This window comes from Sebastes fasciatus, chromosome 16 (assembly GCF_043250625.1).
Source record: "Sebastes fasciatus isolate fSebFas1 chromosome 16, fSebFas1.pri, whole genome shotgun sequence".
Classification (NCBI taxonomy): domain Eukaryota; kingdom Metazoa; phylum Chordata; class Actinopteri; order Perciformes; family Sebastidae; genus Sebastes; species Sebastes fasciatus.
The window spans coordinates 18,192,566-18,212,252 of record NC_133810.1 but is presented as its reverse complement, the minus strand read 5'-3'; the positions used below and the strand labels follow the sequence as shown (position 1 = coordinate 18,212,252).

At 40.6% G+C, this 19,687-nt stretch overlaps 1 protein-coding gene and 1 long non-coding RNA gene across 3 annotated transcripts in view; one reads left to right on the top strand and one right to left on the bottom strand.

Moving 5' to 3' along the window:
• LOC141753215 (voltage-gated potassium channel subunit beta-2) overlaps positions 1 to 19,687 on the top strand; it is a 28,029-nt gene that overhangs the window by 1,891 nt on the left and 6,451 nt on the right. The window contains exons 1-7 of one of the 2 annotated variants that reach the window (XM_074611668.1): positions 4,181 to 5,345; positions 16,809 to 16,852; positions 16,941 to 16,978; positions 17,256 to 17,335; positions 17,493 to 17,537; positions 18,127 to 18,171; positions 18,277 to 18,320. In XM_074611668.1, the coding sequence (XP_074467769.1) occupies positions 5,020 to 5,345; positions 16,809 to 16,852; positions 16,941 to 16,978; positions 17,256 to 17,335; positions 17,493 to 17,537; positions 18,127 to 18,171; positions 18,277 to 18,320 (622 nt within the window). In that variant the 5' untranslated portion in view covers positions 4,181 to 5,019. Of the gene's footprint in view, positions 1 to 4,180; positions 5,346 to 16,808; positions 16,853 to 16,940; positions 16,979 to 17,255; positions 17,336 to 17,492; positions 17,538 to 18,126; positions 18,172 to 18,276; positions 18,321 to 19,687 lie in introns of those variants that run through there. The other variant, XM_074611669.1, reaches the window with a different exon arrangement.
• Positions 3,085 to 19,687, bottom strand: part of LOC141753221 (uncharacterized) — a 75,203-nt gene continuing 58,600 nt past the window's right edge. The window contains exon 2 of the long non-coding RNA XR_012590417.1: positions 3,085 to 4,189. This is a non-coding gene — a long non-coding RNA (uncharacterized LOC141753221). The remainder of the gene's footprint in view (positions 4,190 to 19,687) is intronic.

Below are 19,687 nucleotides of genomic sequence, written 5' to 3'. Positions count from 1 at the left end.
TGATAGCTTTGGTTAATTTGTGTAATGATGCATCAGATCTGAACTCCCTCGTGACTGAATGTCATTACTTGTAATCAACACAACAGCTAACAATCTACCCCGGCGTTCTGTCTAATTTTTGCTGGAAAACCACAATTTTCCACATCCGCTGATCTCCTGAGTGCAGAGCAAATTTGGTCAAAGTGAGGCAGATACTTTGACAAACAGATTATGAGGGCTGAAAGCATAATTTTGTCTCTCACTGAAATAAAGCTTAAAGGTGAGACATATTTAAACAAATTACACTTTGTCAGATGGATTCAGAGCGTCAGTGGATTTAAGTAAAAGTAATCCTCCTAAAAGCGTTTAATATCTGTCCTCTGACTGTCCTCTTTGGGACAGACTCAATTCGAAGCAAAACCACAAGGAAAACAAGATGTCTGAGGGAATACTTCAAAGTTACAGTTTCAGCGAGGATAAATGCCCTCGGCTTTGCTAAACGACATGCACATTTCATGTAGCGGCGCACCACAAACAATCCCCAGCATTCTTTATTTCTGCTTCAAACCAAAGGAAGTAAAAAGCAGCTGTTCATCTCTGCAGCCACCAGAAAAATGACACTGTGGGAGATGTGTTTCTTCTTCTACTGGGCAACATTTGTGCATCTGAAAGTTAACTATAGTCTACATGTTATACAATGTTATTTACCAGTTGTTAATGCACATTTTTTTTTAAAGAGGATCTAGTATGCTTTTGTACTTTTTCCTTTTCCTTTAGTGAGTTATATAGTTTTTTGTGCATGTAAAAGGTCTGCAAAGCTATAGAGCCCAAAGTCCACGCCAAAGAGAGTTACTCTCCCCCCACAGAAACTCTGCTCCTGAACTGCCTGAAATGCCTCGATTGAAGTCCTGCCTTTCTTCCGTAACGTGGTGATGTCACCAAGTTACACATTTGCATAAAAACTGCATAGAAGCTAGTTTGACCTGCCCTCAAACAAAGCTAGTTAGAGTGGAGCTGGAGCTGAGTCTGAAAGAGTTTTGTTCGGTTGACCAATCACAACAGAGTAGACCAGCTGACCAATCAGAACAGACTGGGCTCAATCAGAGCGTTTCAGACAGAGGGTGAAAAGAGGTGCTGCAGCACAGCCCGTATGAGAAAAGTAAAGTGTTTTTTGAACATTAAAGCATGTAAACATGTTCTAGTAGAAACCCTAAATACAAGTATGCACCTGAAAATGAGCATAATGGGTCCTCTTTAAATGAGATTAGGCCAATAACACACACTTCGCCGATACTTCAAACAAGTGATCAATCACCTAAAGCTCATCTCCCACATCCATATCATGACATTATAGTTACTCAACACCTAAAATCTATTAATGAACCTATATATGTATTTGCAGAAAACCTCACTCAAATAAAAGATTTACTGCACAAGAAACATCATTATGTGAATATTCTGAAGCATTTTTATCACGGATGGAGACTTGGCAGTTAGAAGAGACAAGAGCTTTGGCGCCGAGTCTGATGGCAGAGCTGTATAGAATATATACCCTTTCAAGGATATTCTCATAATACAATCTGTTATATAATGCATCTCCATAAGAGAGATGGGCTTCTGTTGTATATCAATACAGAACTTCAAGATGGGCTCTTTGATAGTGAAGTGAATCTCCCAAGTGCTGGTGAGCCATCCATTTGAGTGCAACATATATAGTTTCTGATGTGCAAAGTGATAATGATGATGGACATTTTTTGGAGCCTATGTGTGTAGATGAAGATTTAGTCAAAGTGATTATGTAGATTTGTCTCTTAGAGGTCTGAAACTCAGAATAAAGTGATTCTTGGATGGAAAAGTTGTGGCTGTGACATCCACGTAGCTGTGTAGGCGCTCACTGTGCTTTAACAGGAGAGGAGATCATTAAACCATCCTCTCTTTTCAAATGTCACAGTGGCGTTCACATTTACTTTCTGCCCATACAGCTGGAAACTTCCCCCCGTTTCCCAAAATGTACTGAATAGCTCTCTTAAAAAAGAGCTGATTGCCAGCTCCAAGTTACAGTCTGCTGGCAGCTGACTGCCACGCAATCTGCTCTCTGGGATCATCCCAGGACTGCAGATTGCTCTCAAGCAAGATTTCATTAGACACGACTCCTGAGAGCAAATTGACAGAAATGATGAATGTTTGCATGCGTGCGTGTCTGCATTTTTTATTTGCACAAGTTCCTGCTGTGTGAGAGCAGAGAGAGAGCAACACTGCCCTGAAACTTTCTGGATTGACAGTCTTCTCTCAGGATATGGCAGCATAGTTTAGATGGTAAACACAGCCTGGAAGGAGCTATTATCATTGCCTGGCCACCAAATGACACATCAGTTTTATTTGGACATGATGTGATGTGATGCAATACGGTATGATATGCCACGCTATGCCACGATATGATGTGATGTGAGGTGACTTAAAAGCCATGTATCTGCTCTTTGCTGTGAGATGATGATGATGATGGTGGTACAGTGTTGCAGTATGATTTTTGGTGATTGGCCATATAGATCACAGCAGATCAAGTGAAAATGTTTGAAGGTGGAAACATGGGCGTGGTAGAAAGAGAGATCCCTGCATGTGGTGTGAAAAATGATGCTCTGGAGATTTGAAAATTAAAGTGGTGTATCATATTTAACATTGTATCAGGCCTTTGTCTGTAAATATGAAGAAAAAATTGGGACACGAGGATTTTTTTAAATTTCAAAACTAGGGCTGTCAAAGTTGACGAGATTATAACGCGTTAACGCAAAAACGTTTCAACGGCACTAATTTCTTTAACCCATTAATGCAACTGGTTGTAGCGGGCTCAGTTTTAAAGCTATAGAGTGAAGATACTGACATCATCACATTTCACTTTACACTCTGTATTTTTATATGTGCAATGTTTTGAACACTAATATCTAAAATGTACTGGTGATTTTTGTCATGATAGTATTTTTACCTATTGGATGTCCTTTGGGTGTGTTTTTTTTTATATAAGCCATTAGGTTTCTACCACACCCTCACACGTATTTTACATTCCTTTCATGTGAATTGTATTTTATTGACTTTTTATATATATGGGTAATTATATGTGTGAAACAAATAAACATAACTAAACTAAAAAACTTAAGGAATATTGGCACCATGTCATACTAGCTTGTCACGACGGAGGCTAAATAACGCTAAAAAGTAGTGTTAAATTTTAAGCAGGAAAAGCTGGCATGGCCATTTTCAAAGGACCTCTAGATATGGGTACCCACAGGTCTCCCCTTTACAGACATGCCCACTTTATGATAATCACATGCAGTTTTGGGCAAGTTATAGTCAAGTCAGCACACTGACACACTGAAAGCTGTTGTTGTCTGTTGGGTTTGAGTTTGCCATGTTATGATTTGAGCATATTTTTTATGCTAAATGCAGTACCTGTGAGGGTTTCTGGACAATGTTTGTCACTGTTTTGTGTTGTTAATTGATTTCCAGTAATAAATAAAAATAAATATATAAAAATATAAAAATAAAGCAAGCATATTTGCCCACTCCCATGTTGATAGGGGAATTAAATACTTGACAAATCTCCCATTGAGGTACATTTTGAACATATAAAAAAATGTGTGATTAATTTGCAATTAATCGTGATGAAATACTTTAATCGATTGACAGCCCAAAACCAAAAACACTATAGCCTAGTGTGTGTGTGTGTGTAAGCTCCACTAACATAACGTGACGATGTGATGAAATGTGTGCGATGAAAAATGTATGTAGGGATCACACCCTGGCGAGAGAGAGAGAGAGAGAGAGAGAGAGAGAGAGAGAGAAAGAGAGAGCATCTTTTAATCCCCCACACTGCTTCTTGTGTGTCGTGAACATTTTTTAGAGCCTCTGGGAAAAAAAGGAAAAATAAAAAAAAATAAGAGTGTGTGTGTGAAGTGATGAGATGATGCTGATGCTGAGGAGGGAGGAGGAGGAGGAGGCGCGTCTCGTTTTTGGACCACTATGCCGGCGTTTTTTCCAAATGCGCGCACCGTGAGATTGTGTCGAAAAACGGGAGAGACCTGCACAGCTGCTGCTGCCGGTATGTGATGAGCGACTTCACACACTGAAGGTAATAAGAATCAGAAGAACCGGCTCGGTGTTGAATTAGCTTCTGTTTCCTCTCTCTCTCTCTCTCTCTCCATCCCTCTCTCTCTGTCTCTCTCTCTCTCTCCCTCTCTTCTTTCTCTTGCATCAATGTGATGCTGCGTGAGGCTGCTGGCCGATGATGCATCGTTAGGCTTTGACTGTGTGAATTCGCATCTACAATGCTCCGACTGTTCTTGGCAATGTAAAGTCTTTTTTTTTTTTTTGCTGACCCACCTTGCGACAAAAAAAAAATTTAAATGCCTTCTTTCGACGCGAGGTGCGAGGATGCCTGTAGCTGTGGTTGTGTCATTGCTGCGGCACACTCCGGAGCTCCCTGGCTCAAGACAGACAGCTGAAGAGAAGACAGCGAGCTATCAGGGGCTTTACCAACCAACATAAAGCCCATAGGAGCCTGTGTATGTGTGTATATGTGTGGAGAAGAAGGCCGAGCTGCTGACACTGTTGAGCTTCTGTTGCAACACTGAGGTTTTTGGGGGGCTTCCCAAGAAGCTGCCACATCCCCAAAATCCTGTCTGAGGACTGCTGTGAGCTTACAAGCTTCCTGATGGTTTCTGGAGAGCAGCCCTGATGCATCTTGTGAGCGTGAGAACTCAAAGAGCCCCCTTTTTGCCAGGTCTGCATCACCAGACAGGAGCAGACGGTAACTCTGTGTGTGTCATGTTAGAGGCTGGACTCTCGCCTGCTCCCTCCAGCTCTCAGCCAAAATCTCTGACCTGCCCTGTCTGAGACCTTTTTTTGTATGAGCAGCACTGCTTCGCACATCGCAGCACAACGGGGGAAACAGTGCAGCACCACAGCAGACATTATTGTTTTGTGGTGTGTGACCATTCATCCATCCATCCTGTATCCAAATAAGAGCCCCCGGAAACCAGGGTCAGGATGCAGGTGTCTTTCGCCTGCACCGAGCACAACCTCAAGAGTCGCAGCGAGGACCGGCTTTGTGGCCTTCGCACCGCTCCGCCTCCTGGAGGGAGCAGTGGAGGAGTAGGGGGAGGCGGTGGAGGAGGAGGAGGCGGTGGTGGTAGTGGAGGAGGAGGAGGAGGCGGTGGAGGTGGTGGAGGAGGAGGTAGTGGACATGGGAGCAATGGCAACTACACGTCTCAAGGCTCGGTCAAGACCAGGGATGGGTCCGGATCCCGTCAGACTCCGCATGGCCATGCCCACATGAAGGAGGCCCTCGGGCGCCACACCAGCATGAAGTACAGGTGAGTATCAGGAGCTCCAGGGGGTGGAGGGTTAATCCACATCAGAGGGATCTCACTGGTTCTCATTTCACTTTAATTATCGCAGCCTTTTGACCTCCAGATTATCCCACAGGTACTAGATTATCATAATGAGCATCAGTGGCAAATCCCCCGCCAGTTGATGAGGTGTCAGGTGATTTCTCTCATCATGAACCATCTATTTGTGTCAATCTCTTTTGTTGAGATGTGAGGTGAAGTTAATTGTCACCAACGTTGCATCCTGTAACATACTGTGCCGGCTGCCTACGTATACATTAGCGAGCACTCAACGAGTGCACGTACAGCAGTGATTTTACTGACATTATAAAAAATGACATTAACGCTTTAAAGAACTGCTTGCACTGATGGATGTGAAAAATGCTTACATAATCCATACCAAACAGCCATAATGTTATCACAGTGGAACAGACATTATGCATATAGGAGCTTGTGCCATAGGGCTTAGGTGTTTTATGCAGATTTGGCCCTGGCCTCTTGCTCTTCACCACAGATTAATAAAAAGCCTGCCTCTAATAAAAAGCACCTCAGGACCCCTGGCTTTTCTTGGAGGTTTGAAAAGCATTTCATTTCTATAAAATAGTGGTGCAGCAGGCCGGGAATCTTATGCACAGGAAACCATTGTTGCACACAGGTCTGAGTCATGATGTAGGGGGGTAACAAACCAGATAAACAAGAACATTTGAGTTTTTCTCTGATTCAGTTCACCTTGATGGATCAGAGCTTCAGCTTGACATGGACAGCTGTTCAGGAAGCCTCCACTCACAGAGCAGTGGACAATATGCATATAAAAACACACCAGAATCTATAAGATCCTTCATTTAGTCTGTAATTCAATAACAAGGAGGAGGGTTTTAATGACCTGTTTTCCTTGTAATCAGGTTGATTGAATTGCTCCCATTCTCTTCAACCAATTTCCTTTTAATAGAAAGGGAATGAGGCACAGGATAAAATCTGGATATCTCCACTACTCTTTTATCTTCCTTGAGGATTGCATACATCCTTCTGATTGGGTTATTCTGGTTGCTCTGCTGTCTCTGGAAAAGTGTCACTAACAGGGAGTGCAGCAGCGCAATGAGTCTATACAGCATATGGCCAGCTCCAGTTGCCAGTGGCAACACCCCAGGCATTGCCTTTAGTTTTTTTGTCTGTCTTATTTCCCAATCAGTCAGCAATCCTGTCGCTTTATCAGTCCCTTCTGCAAGCGAGTCCTCTCAAAGAGCCGCCGTCGCCGCCACCACCCGGCCACAGAGTGTTGTTTGTGGCGGCGCAGCGGTCGCACATTCTCCATTTTACGCTGTTGTCACAACCACACTGAGGTCAGGGAGGGATCTACCCAAAACATGTCTGCATGCCATATGAATGAGGGGAGTAAATGTTGGAGTTTTTTTTGACATGATGTGGTTTGAGGCCAAATGAATACCACATTAGGGCAGAAGTGAGTAAATGGGATCTCCAGAGGGCTCCTATCGTTGCCATTATTTGACTGCATGATTTCTGATCTCCCCTGCTATCTCATTAACAGGAGTATTCAAAACTTACCGGCAGGTCGCATACGATTGCACCTGCTGCCAGTTATCACTCCCATGAGCCCCTGCTGTCACCCCCTACCCCTCAACTCTGTTTGAATCTCTCTTCATCTCCTTCCTTTGATCCAAGTTTCTCAATTTAGGACTCATTTTCTTTGAAATACTACAGTGAACACTGTTGCAGTGCACTGCAGCATTCTGTGTTAAGTTAAAAACATGCATGTGTGTGTGTGTTTTGGCAACCCAGAGGACTTGGAGTCAAGATTCCAAATAAAAAAGGAGACTCAAAGGTGATGTGAAACATAAAGTGTCTTTTAATAAAGAATTTATAGGAAAGGGGAGGTGGTAAAAATTTAACTGAAGAGGGTCTTTGGCCTTTAGCCTTCTCTTGAGGCGAGGCTGGTCCACTATCCTGCAGGGTAGAGCAGAGAGAGTGTTGTGGGGACCCCAGTGGTGAGGTGAGGGAGATCAGCTTGGTTTTCCTGAACCGGTGATCTTGGTGGAAGTCCGAGTGGTGTCACTGCTTGATCCTTTGTTCAAAACTGCCTTTTCTTGCTACTTGGAAGCTGGGTGAGCAAAATAATGTCTCCCTTAACGCAGAATTCACACCAGGCCGTGGCGAAGTGCGGCTCACTTCGTAGCTAAAAGTTAAACTTTTACCAACTTTTGTTTAACTTCGCCACAGAATCAAACGGCCACAGCTTACCGAGTTCGGGAGCGGCCGTCGCATCTTTTCATAGGCATTGTACGGCCTGCGTGACCAGTGCCATGTGCCCAGTGGAACTGCAACACCTGAACTGAATAAAACATTCCCTATATCACCTTCTATCCAACCTGAGCATGGGGATCTGCCCCCTGTACTGGTTGGCTTGGCTGGTCAGCCACAGTGTGTGTCGTTTATAAGATAAGGAGAAAGGTGATGAAAAGGTGACCAATGTGCAAACAATGTAAACAACAGAGAAATGGCTATTGTCTGGGATGTTTTGTGACTATATTTACTGCTACTCATGTCTATAGGGTGGCGTTAATAAATCATTATTTAATCATTATTTTTCAATCTTTAACATACAGTAATATATTCATAGAATTGGGTTGATCAAGTATCATTTTGCGATTAAAATGACTGTGAAACCTTTGCACCAGAGAGTCACATATCAAAAAGATACTATATATATCAGCTCATTTAAAATTCTCGAACAGAGCAGTGGTAGAGTCTTTTTGTTTTCGGGACCTGTGGAGGTGAGGTGAGTCTGGAAGTCTCTCCGGCAAACTTCTGTCACTCAGCACAATTGGCCGTTTCTATGGTAACTCGGCCCTCTCTTTTTACCAACAGCAACCTGGTAAGCAGGTCAGGTACATACCCAGGATAGATTTATCCGCCGCTGTTGGACATTTCTCATGGATTTTTGTAATGGCCGCAGGGCACATTGTGTCAGTCGGAGGCAGCTGGATGCAGCTGGATGCAGCTATCTTATTGCACGAGTGAGAGGAAGAGCATGCACGTAGGGAAGCATATACTGAAACATTCAACACAAACAGGCTCTAAAACAACTTGAATGACAGCAGAAGAGAAAGGGAAGAGTTCAGAGATGACGACACGTTAATCTGCTGTTTCTAAATCCATCATCCTGATGTTCTCAAGGAGTCCAACTGAACTTTTGGCATCATTTTAGTTCTGTATAGTGAATTTAGCTCTTAATTTATCAAAGGAATAGTTCAATGTTTTGGGATACACTTCTTGCAGAGAGTGAGATGAGAAGATTAATACCACTCCAATTGGTATCCATCTTCTCATGTAACGCTATAATGTCAAACTATTCCTTTAACAGTTCAATGGCCTCAGGTAGACCAGTATGTCTCGTCTAATCGAAGAAGACCCTTTAGACTTTGAGAAAAACCACCAAGTGAACTAAGCTAACAAACACTTTACTTCACTTTACTTTATTATAAGTTAATAAAGTAAATATCAGTTCTGGTAAATTTTCACAAATTTGGACATCGCTACTTATTGTCCTCAGCCTTTTTTTCTTTTTTATATCATCTTAACCATAGACAGTATATAAGTAGTGGACGTAGTCACTATGACGTCACTCATTGGTTTGTGCACTACAATTTCAAAGCCTTGATTTCGGCATTTTGGCCTTCATCATCTTGGTTTTTGGCCTTCATCATCTTGGTTTTTTTTCCGTCACCATCTTGTTTTTTTGCAACCAGAAGTGACAAGAGAGGGTGGAGCTAAGTATAACCGAATGCTGAATAAGACATTTTTAGGTGACCAGAATGTTACAATTAACTTTCATGAACTGAAAACACTGTGAAAGGATTAAAATTGGAAGACTTTTCATCTCTCCTAGACGACGTGGTAGCGACCTGTCAATCAAAAGGTAGCCACGCCCTAAAGCATCCCCTGCTTTATGGTCTATTTGACTCTAAATGGGACCATAATTTACTAAATGAACATCATGCTGTATCGAAGAAGACTTGAAACTAGCGATTGAGACCACAAACTAATGTATACAATGTTTACTGAGGTAATAAATCAAGTGAGAAGTAGGCTCATTTTCTCATAGACTTCTATAAAATCAGACTGCTTTTTGCAACCAGAGGAGTCGCCCCCTTCTGGCTATTAAAAATAATGCAAGTTTAAGGCACTTCAGCATATGCTTCACTTTTCAGACCCGGAGGTTGTCCTACTAGCTTGTTATAGAACTTTGACCCCATACTGTGATATGGTAGAAAGCTCTGGAAAAAGTTTGTCAGTGGACCTTGATTTAAGATTATTTTGTCAAGGTTTCTATCACTAAACATTCAGGACTTGCTGCTCCTGATGTCTTCTTGTACTCCGATGGCCTGTAGTTGACTACAAATTAAGTCTCATTTTCACAGTAGAGATGAGTAAATTAGATAGTTAAACCAGATAACAAATAGAAAAGTCCAGTGAAAGGTGATATACCCCAAAGCAAAATATGATAATGATACCTAATATTCAGTTTAGCTTGAGAACAAGGCTTACATTTGTGTCAGGATTTGAAGTGTCCTGACATTCAACCATGCAGAGAGGCGCTGTTCTCTACCAGAGTACACTTCAACAGTGAGTTTTGAAAGCCTCAACTCTCAGCAGCTGATCGAGTTGCGCTGATGAACAACCCTGTCAAGTTGCACAGATACATTGTGGTCCTTTAGTGCTATGAAACAGTGATCCAGGTACAGTCCTATCACTCAGTCAGTTAGCCTTTTATACAGTACTTGCTGCTGACTTCACAGCTCCAGTTGGTTCATTTGATCCCAGTAATGTGGTCTTAGAGTTGCCTCGTACATCAGACTCATCAGAAAACCTGTGGAAACATTAGTGAGCAGACTATTCCCACTTTTATAAAACCCTATGGACGCCATAATAAATACCAAGCAGCGATAAAATATGGACTTCACAGAGCGGAGTCGTGATGAATAATAATTAAGTGGTAATTAAGTGCTTTGGCCTCATATTGTTACCATGATTAATAATCAGTGGAAACAAATGGTTTGTGTAGCGGGGAGGAGAACAAGGACACACGCTGCAACAACAACCTTGACCTTAGACTCTCCTCTCGCTGACTTTCCACTTGATTAACAGATTAGTGACATCAATTTGAGGTCCTGCTACAAGTTTTAGGCAAAGTCATACTGTTTCCTCACTGGCTTCATTTCAACCTGGCTCATAAATATCCAAACTATGATCTGTTATTGGCTGCTAAACGGCAAAAAATCTGGCTGCTTATTTCATCTGCCACCTACTAATATGTATTAACAGGTCGCTGAAAGTCATAATTATAAATCGGGGCAAATTTGTACAGCTTGTGCATAAATTTGTACTTAAAACAGATAAGATAATCTCTTCAAAATGTGAAGTGACTGCTGGGTCAGTGTTGTTTAATGAGGCTTACATTTGTCAATATTTGCCTGTGGATGGAAGAGAGTCAGCAGACTTGTTCTGGACAGCGAGCAGCGTAATCACGCCGGAAAAACCAACATCACGACCTCTGAAAAGCCCATCTAGTCAAAGTCGCTGTCTGATTTTGACAAAGTCATCATAGCATGTCATTACGTAAGAGCAGAAATAAAAAGATTGTCCATAAGTCCTGGAAAAGTCTCAAAAAGTATTTAGATATAGTATAACTTTTAACTCTTAGTTACTTTCACACTGGTGTGTGTAGAAGGTAAGCTGCAAATTGCGAAAATCTGACATAAACTCTCGTGAGACTCGTTGCCTGACAACCTATCCTAGCCATATTCAAGGTCACTTCCTAACCTTAACCATCTCACGTGAATTTCCTAACTCATGGGTTTCCTACACGACCCTTTCATACTTAATGTTACCAAATATTCAGCTGGAACATATCACTGTAAAAGTAATTTCAGTATTTTCACAAACTTTCCTACTGCCTTCATTGTGGCAAAGTAGTTGAGATGTTTTAAATCACAGAAAAACAATAGAAACAGGGTAAACTGAGGGACAACGGGACACTCAAAAAAATCTTAGCGACTGCATTTAATCATTTAGAGCTGTCTATATTTATGAGACACGTTATTCCAATATTCGGCTTCATCCCTCTTGCAACAGACAGCTAAAAGCAGGTTGACAGGTGCCCTTTAAAACACCAAATGTCATCAATAAACTCCTTTTGAACACGTTTTGACTCCTCAAGTTCAAACTACTTAGACATTTTTTTATTGTTTCACCTTCAAGTGACATCATACATCCGGGGAGCACACAGAAATATGAAATGGTTCACTTTTATTTTAATATCAGCTGGTGTAACCTCTCAGCTGCGCCACTTCATTAAGTGCAATTTCAGTTAACAGGAGAGTCACGACCACTAATAAAGTGTTGGTAGCAGTTGGTACGCAACATTAGCAGCAGTTTGTGTGTGTGTGTGTGTTTGTCTGTCTTTGTGCTTCTTCTTTTTTTACATTTGCTCCGCTCACAGCACATGTATTTTATAATTAGGACAGACCTACTTTCTTAACTGTTTTAATATAACTCAATTAAAAACATTACTTTACGTGAAAAGTCTGTTGTTTAGCCTCATTCATTAATAATAGCTGAAGCAAGAATTAGAGCGCTGTCAGAGTTACACTGGGTTCTTGTCCTTCAGAGTTAAAGAGGCGCTTCACACAGTATACAGTACATTTTCCTCACCTTTAGAGCAGATAGTTTTTGTTTTATTTGTCCAGATTGTGAAATATCTATCTCTGAAATTTCTGCCTCTATATATCAACAGAATGGAAGATTGTTTTTGGTGCTAAAAGCATTGAAAAATTTCTTTTTTTTTTAATTCAGCAGCAACAGAAACAATGTCCCTGACCTCCCTTTTCAGGATTAGTCCCTTTGAAAACTTTTAACAGGTCTGGAAATTATCCAGAGTAACCAGGACACATCATAGAAAAGAGATATTTAAAAAAATAAGTAATTTGTCAGTGCTTTGAGCACTGAAAATTAATTAGCCCCCATTATATTTAGGCAGAAGCAGAAATCTCTGCACGGGTGAGAAAATGTGTTCATTGTAACTTGGGTGAACTGACCCTTTAAAACCTTGAAATTGTGTATACAGCATTATTAACAGAGAACAGACCGTCCACCATCTTTCCACAGTTTGTGCGTGTATAAGCACACACACACACACACACACACACACACTGACGTGAGTGTTATTAATATCTCGGTGTGCTTCCCTCTGGAGAAGAGCCTGCTCAGCATGTGTGTTGCATTTTATGACAACTGCAAAGGGAAAAAAACTCCATCATTTGCACCTAACCATCTGTAAGTAGTGTCTTCCTCCCGTCTCAGGTGAGAACTAACTGTAAATGTCAGCACAGGTTAAAATGCTGACTACACCATGACGGAGCACCTGTGTGCCTCCTTTCTGTTCTCCATAAATAATGTATGGAACAAACCAAGTCCCTATAATCAACTTGTTTGGAGTTGATGATTTATGGCCGAAGAGAGAGAAAACATAGACAAGTAAACACTGGAAGCCCTACTTATAAAGAAGAGAGAAGCATCTGTGTTTCTGTGTTCCCAAATGCATTCATGCGTGGCCGTATGCAGATCTGTGCCTGTGTTGGAGTGTAATTCTCATCAAGCGTGAACATTCACGTGAAAGCAACGACCGGGCCCCCGCCGCTGACGCCGGCACAGTATAGATCTCGTCAGTTTTTTCTCATAACAAATCCATGTCAATTGAAATATAGGCCGAGTGTCTGCACACATGCATGTGTATGTATGCGTGAGAGTGTGAGAGGATGTCATCATGGGAGATAGCGAGAGGAAAGAGGGAGCATGTATCTCTCCAGACTCACTGATAGTAATTTAGCAGACTGCAGCACTGCAGAGAGCGCTGGAGTCGAGAGCGGTGGAGGGGGGCGGCCAGTTGTCACACAGAGAAACAATGACATCCTCCATTGCCCAGAAACAAACACAAAAAATGGTGTTTTATGTTCCACAGCAATCATGAAATTTACCCACTAATGCACACTGCTGGTTTCTCTTTTGCTCCTGTAATCACGCGCTCATACAAACACGTTAGTCTGTCAGCTTTGTGTACTTATTTTCTTCAAATATAAGCAGAAAAACATGTGTTTGTGTCACAGTTGTGGATGCTACCGGATTCTCTCTAATGCTGACTCATGGTTGCATTTTTTCTCTCACATAAAATGTGTAATATAACACATAGCATTCTGCTTTCCTTCATCACGGTACTCTTGCGTGACTAAGGTGGTTAACACAGTTGGCTTTATTAATGTAATGAATTCACATTTACTACCGGTGCAAGATAGACTCGTGCTAAATAATGAGCCTTTCATACATCATGCTAAATTCGCTGAAAGTGTAGGTGATGTAATGAAAATAAACCCACAAAACATCCAGTCTGCTGAATATAATGATTAAAAAAGTATACAATATTCGTCTTTTAAAATACAGGTCCAGTTTGAGACACAAAAACCTCATTTATACACTCTCAGCGTGCAGATGCAGTATTTATCTTGCAGGTGATGTTGAGACCTAAATGTAGGGGTGTAAGAAAATTAGGTATCTTAGGTATCGCGATATTATGTTTTGTTATACTGTATCGATTCTCAAAAACACTTTAAATTAATAATTTACATGTCAAGATTTGCAGCCAGTTGCTCAGATTGCACGGAAAGTAGATCCCATTGTTCTAATTGCATAAAGTATTTTTTCACTTGATTTTATAGATTCAATTTATGCATATGGTGGTGTGTTCTTTATATTATGACAGTTTTCCTAAAATTAGATTAAAAAAAACGCAATATATCGTCTTGCTTACAGTATCTCAATATATCGCAATATATTGAACGGTAACCCCTGCATCATGATACGTATCGTATCGCCAGATTCTTGCCAATACACAGCCCTACCTAAATGCTGTTTATTTTGATGAATTTCAAGCCTTTCTTTTCGTTTTGAAGCTGTTTTAACAAGCAGGGAATATTTTGAGGGTGCTGTTATCGGTCCAATCTTGTCAAAATTAAATTTCCTTGAACTTCCCCTGACTGAAGTCGAGGCAAAAAAGCACAATTTGATGGATGTCACAAAGCAATACCTGCACAGGAGAACAAAACTAATGAAAAAATATTGAAACATTTGATTAAAAAAAAGTCTCTGTAGTGTGTTTTCTCCCATGTGCCTCGTTTATATTTACTCCCAGTGTTTCAAAGTGACTGTCGGTGTGTGAGAGCAGGCAGAGCTGTCATTGGTTGACAAATGAGAGCCACATTACCATACAAGGAGTCATCAACGTCAAACCCCGCTAACGGTTTTTCCCTCTCTATAACACTCCTGACCTTCCACCTGTGTGCTATTTTGACAGAGTTTAAAGGAATGACACAAACAATATGCGTTTTCCCACCCACATGCAGTGCACACGCAAACACTTGACGCCCCCCCACGCAGCAAGCACGCACACAGTGGGACACAAATGCTTACATATGCAGGAATCTAAAAATAGCTTATAAGGTCAGGCATTAAAAATAGACCAGAGAAAATAAAAGCAGGACTCGTTCGACTGAGTCTAAACGCTCTGACAGTCTGTCTTTCTGCATTTGGCTATTTGTGGCGGACGCAGGCAGGCAGGGAGGGGAGGGGAGAGGCGCTGGAGATGAAAAGACGGCGAGCAGCGAGTTGCTCTGCAGTTCTGCTGCCTCTCCAGCTGGCTCGCCGGCTAATTAGAATGGGGGAGAGCACGCATGAAGCCCACATCATTCTCAGCTGTACATGCTCCCGTGGTCAGATATGCAGCTCCCTCTGCTTCTTCTTCTTCCCTGCTCGCCCTTCAGAAATCAGCTGTCTGGATAATCAGACGTGGCATGTTGGGTAATGGATTCCTCCTAATGTTATGGAACATTTTTGGGCCGTTTACCGTACAGACCAAAGAAGCTCTAGTCTATCTGAGCCGAGCTCTGTTCCCTCCAGCTGTTTCACTGACCCGCTGTAACACACTCAACTGTTAACATACGAAGGATAAAAGGTCAATTGTTCAGAAATAATTAGACACAGGCAGTAATTTAACCAGAGGCGAGAAAGACTTGTACTCAGTACAGCAGTGGTGGAGGAAGTATTCACATCCAGGAACACTCTGGCATGTTAATATTATTATCTGGTGTTATACTTCAGTTTTATGCACAACACCTGCTTTGTGTTACATATTTACTTTTATCATGATATATGTATGTATATTATTTTGTCTTTGTTTGTTCATGGTTCATGTAAGATTGTTTTTTTGAGTTTTTTGTGTCAGTATTTTTAGTACACAGTGCAGAATAAAACCAAACCAAAGAAATCCTTTACAGTGAGTCACAGTAGCACTGCCACAACATTAAAATACTCTGAAAGGTATTACCAGCAAAATGAACTCAAATATCAAAAATAAAAGTGCTATATTGTACTATTAGATTATTGTCAATGCTCTGTTAACCCATTTGTGCCAAAAGACTATTTAATATACTAAATATTTTTCCTTATCATATATGATAAGGAAAAATGCTACAACATTGTTCTGATTGGTCAAAGTTGGTTATGGATGGTATGGACTTACTTTGGGCAAGTATTTAACAGTACAACTTATTTTTTTTTAGATCATCTGAAATATGACACTTTTAGTAATAGTCAGGTTTGGAAAATGTGGGAAAACACTAACATTGTGTTTATTAAATGTTTTCCATATGATATTTCTTTTTTTTTTACACTACATACTCTATGTGTGTATATATTTGATATTCAACTTGTTATGAGTTCATAGATACCAAATACTTGATTGTGCTCCTTGTAGTTTCTGAGATACAGCCATTTTCTTATCAGACTATAGCTTGTATTTGGACACATGGGATTACTGTTTTTTTCCTTAAAAAAAACAAAAACTTTCAAAAGATGTTGAAAATGTCTTCACATTTGTGCTTAGGCAAGCCCAGAGAACTCTTAAAACTTTCAGTTGCACGCACAAATAGGTTAATATGTCGTCGCTGGTAAAGGCGGAGACACTTATAACTACATAAGCCGTTGGGTAGTTTAATTTATAAAATCATATTTTGAAAGATGATCAGGTTTTGTCTATAAAATCTTCATTTGCAAAGTAACTAAAGAACAATATTTGCCTCTGAAATGTTGTAGAGTAAAAGTATAAAATAGCATGAAAATAGCATTAAATGGAAAAAGTAAAGTACCTCAGAATAATACCTGGTGCAGCACCTGGTGCACACAGTGTACTGTAAGATGGAATCTCACCTGTGATTGTTTGTGCAGATGCATCCTAAATGCCAACACATCATATCATATTTTTCTATTTATTTATATCTGAGCTTCAAAGGCTGCTCTTTTTGTTCTTTCTTTCTTTCTTCTAAGGAACCTGGGGAAGTCAGGCCTCCGTGTTTCCTGCCTCGGGTTAGGTGAGTTGGTTTGAAGACAGGATAATATTCATCTCTGTTGTTTCAACCCCTCAAACCAAACAAAACATCTCTCTCTCCTCTTGCTCAGGCACCTGGGTGACATTCGGATCACAGATCTCTGATGAGGTTAGAGCTGTGTTGTGTCTCTGTTTGTATGATAAGTCGATTCCCGAACACCATCGCTCATATTGCTTTTGTGGAAAACACTGTGGGCGCAACAGCAATGTTTTCAATTATAGCAATGTTCCCACAGACCTGAAACCTAGAAACTAAAGTAGCTTGGTGAGATATTAGATATTATCTATTATCCTCCCTGCATCGTGCCCTTCACGGGCGACCTCTGTGTAATTGGAATTTGTCCAACGCCTCCGTCTCTCAGTCTCATTTTTTTGCGTTCCCCCAGATGGCAGAGAACCTGATGGCCATAGCTTATGAGAACGGAGTGAACCTGTTTGACACGGCAGAAGTGTACGCCTCTGGAAGGTCAGCTTCTAATCTTCCTCCGAGCATCCATTCAAACTTCTGTTTTTCTTCTTGAATGTCTCTTTAACACGTGACAAATCTGCAGATTTCCTGTATGATTCAACATTGTTGTGCAGCGATCTGAATTAAGCATCATAAATGATGTGTTTTTCCACAGAGCTGAAATCACTCTAGGGAACATAATCAAGAAGAAAGGATGGAGGTGATATAACTCATTTTTCCAAACTGACTCACATGCATGTGAAAAGCTTTCTAACTCTATTAGAAAATATTTAAAAAATCTTAATAATCCCTAGTAATCCCCTTGCTTTTCTGAAATGCACTGCTTGTCCTCATGTTTTTGTTACTGTTGGGAGAGGCGCACCATTAAATTATCTCAAGGGAAACTCATACTTTTTAGTCAAGTGAGGAGCTTTAGCCTCAGAGACTATAAAAGGATTAAAATGTGACCATGCGAAAATAAACACTGGTGGCTGACTCGCCCGGCTGCCAATCCTCTGTGGGAAATCCTTGAGATATTTTTAAGCTGAAGAAAAATATATGGATAAATAAAAATAAAACTTTAAATGAAGAATGTGTGATCTGCCACTACCACTTTTTTCATATCAGATTAAGTTACAATATTGGTCCACATATATATATTTTATATGTAGCAATAATTGCAGACGCACAAAGAAAACTATGACTATTATACTCACACATAGTATTAGAAATTAGAACATTTCCGACTAAATTCTTTAAAGTAATTCCCCATTAAAGCTGTGCTCTTGACCCTCTCGTGTCCTTGCCAGGCGTTCAAGTTTTGTCATCACAACAAAGATCTATTGGGGAGGCCAGTAAGTATAACAGTAAAATAATATCTGCTGCTTTCAAACAAAATCCTCGTTTTCATTTATCCTTTCAATAGAACATCAATAATGTGTGTTTTCATCACTCCACAGAGCAGAGACAGAGAGAGGACTCTCCAGAAAGCACATTATTGAAGGTACAGTAAAACCTTGTTTTATTATTTTACAGTGAATTACCTGAAACTAATTTATAAAGAATGATATTCAAACACAAGAATGTTCAGGGTTAGCTCCAGGTCCTGAACCTTGACTTTATCAAAAAAGAAAGTCAAAAAGAAAGTCAAAAATCAGGAAAGGGGTCAAAAAGTTTTTAAATAATTCCCAGTGTTATTGCTTAATTTCTATGTATTTGCTGAACATACGTTTAGAGGTTAATTAAAGGTCAAAAGTCTGTTTTATTGGATTGTATGGTACTTTTAATTGATATAAAATGTTGCCTAGAGTGCATTATTTCTGCCCCTAAACAGACTCTGAGTTGTGATGAATCATTTGATGACCCATTAACCTTTGAGTGTGCGTATTGTTTGTCTCGCTCAGTTAAAGCCACCCCATGTCACAGTGAATAGCCTACATCAACATGCCTTACAATCAAATAAATTACCATCTTTCATAACAGCAAGTATATTCCTTTGCAGCAGTTAATGGTTGTGAGGAAGTGATAGTGGACTGTTTTTTTTACTGGTAGGAGATGAAGTTATTGAGGAATGATGAGGGAACGTAGAGAGGAAGTTTCAGTTTAAATAACATCTCAAGATCATCAGGATTATCTTTCCAGCTACTGAATTATTTCCCCCCTGCCCCAAAATAATCCTAAAGAAAGCTAAGAGGCTATTGGCCGTGTATGCGGACATCTTCTTTGTATGTTTTGTAAGTAGTGTGGCCTTGGGGTGACCATTCACCAAGGAGTTGAATGGGCTGTTTGACCGTCATTGTCATGAGGCCATTGCGTAAGTGAGTGAACTACGTGCACAGGACAGTGCCCGTATTTGGACTTCATACTTCACTTCTTCAACATCTACATGGAATGGCTAACATAGGCAAGGTTGGAAAGTTTGCACACAGGAGACGCTGACACAAAACATTTGAGATGAAGAAAATCTAGCGTAGCATTTCAAAACCCAATATCCCCCTGTAAAATAACTGATATCCTCCAGTAACACACTGTGTTGACCAGTGTAGTTAATCAACTATTTCTTGGGAATCTATGTGATCAAAATGTTGCATAGATGCTCTTTACCCACCATGCATTCCTACCACACTTGGTTTTAGCCATGATAGCACTGTGGCCCTGTGCATGGCAATGTCGGTCCACCACTATGGTCTGAATTATCTCAGCAACTATTGGATGGATGCAATGAAGTTTTGAACAGACAGTTAACGATTCATAGACAATGAATCTTAATGAATTTTCCCCTGACTTTTCCTCTAGTGCCACCATGAGGTTGACATTTGTTTGGTTTAAGACTGAATAGCCTACCTGAACTAATGACATTCCCATCAGCCT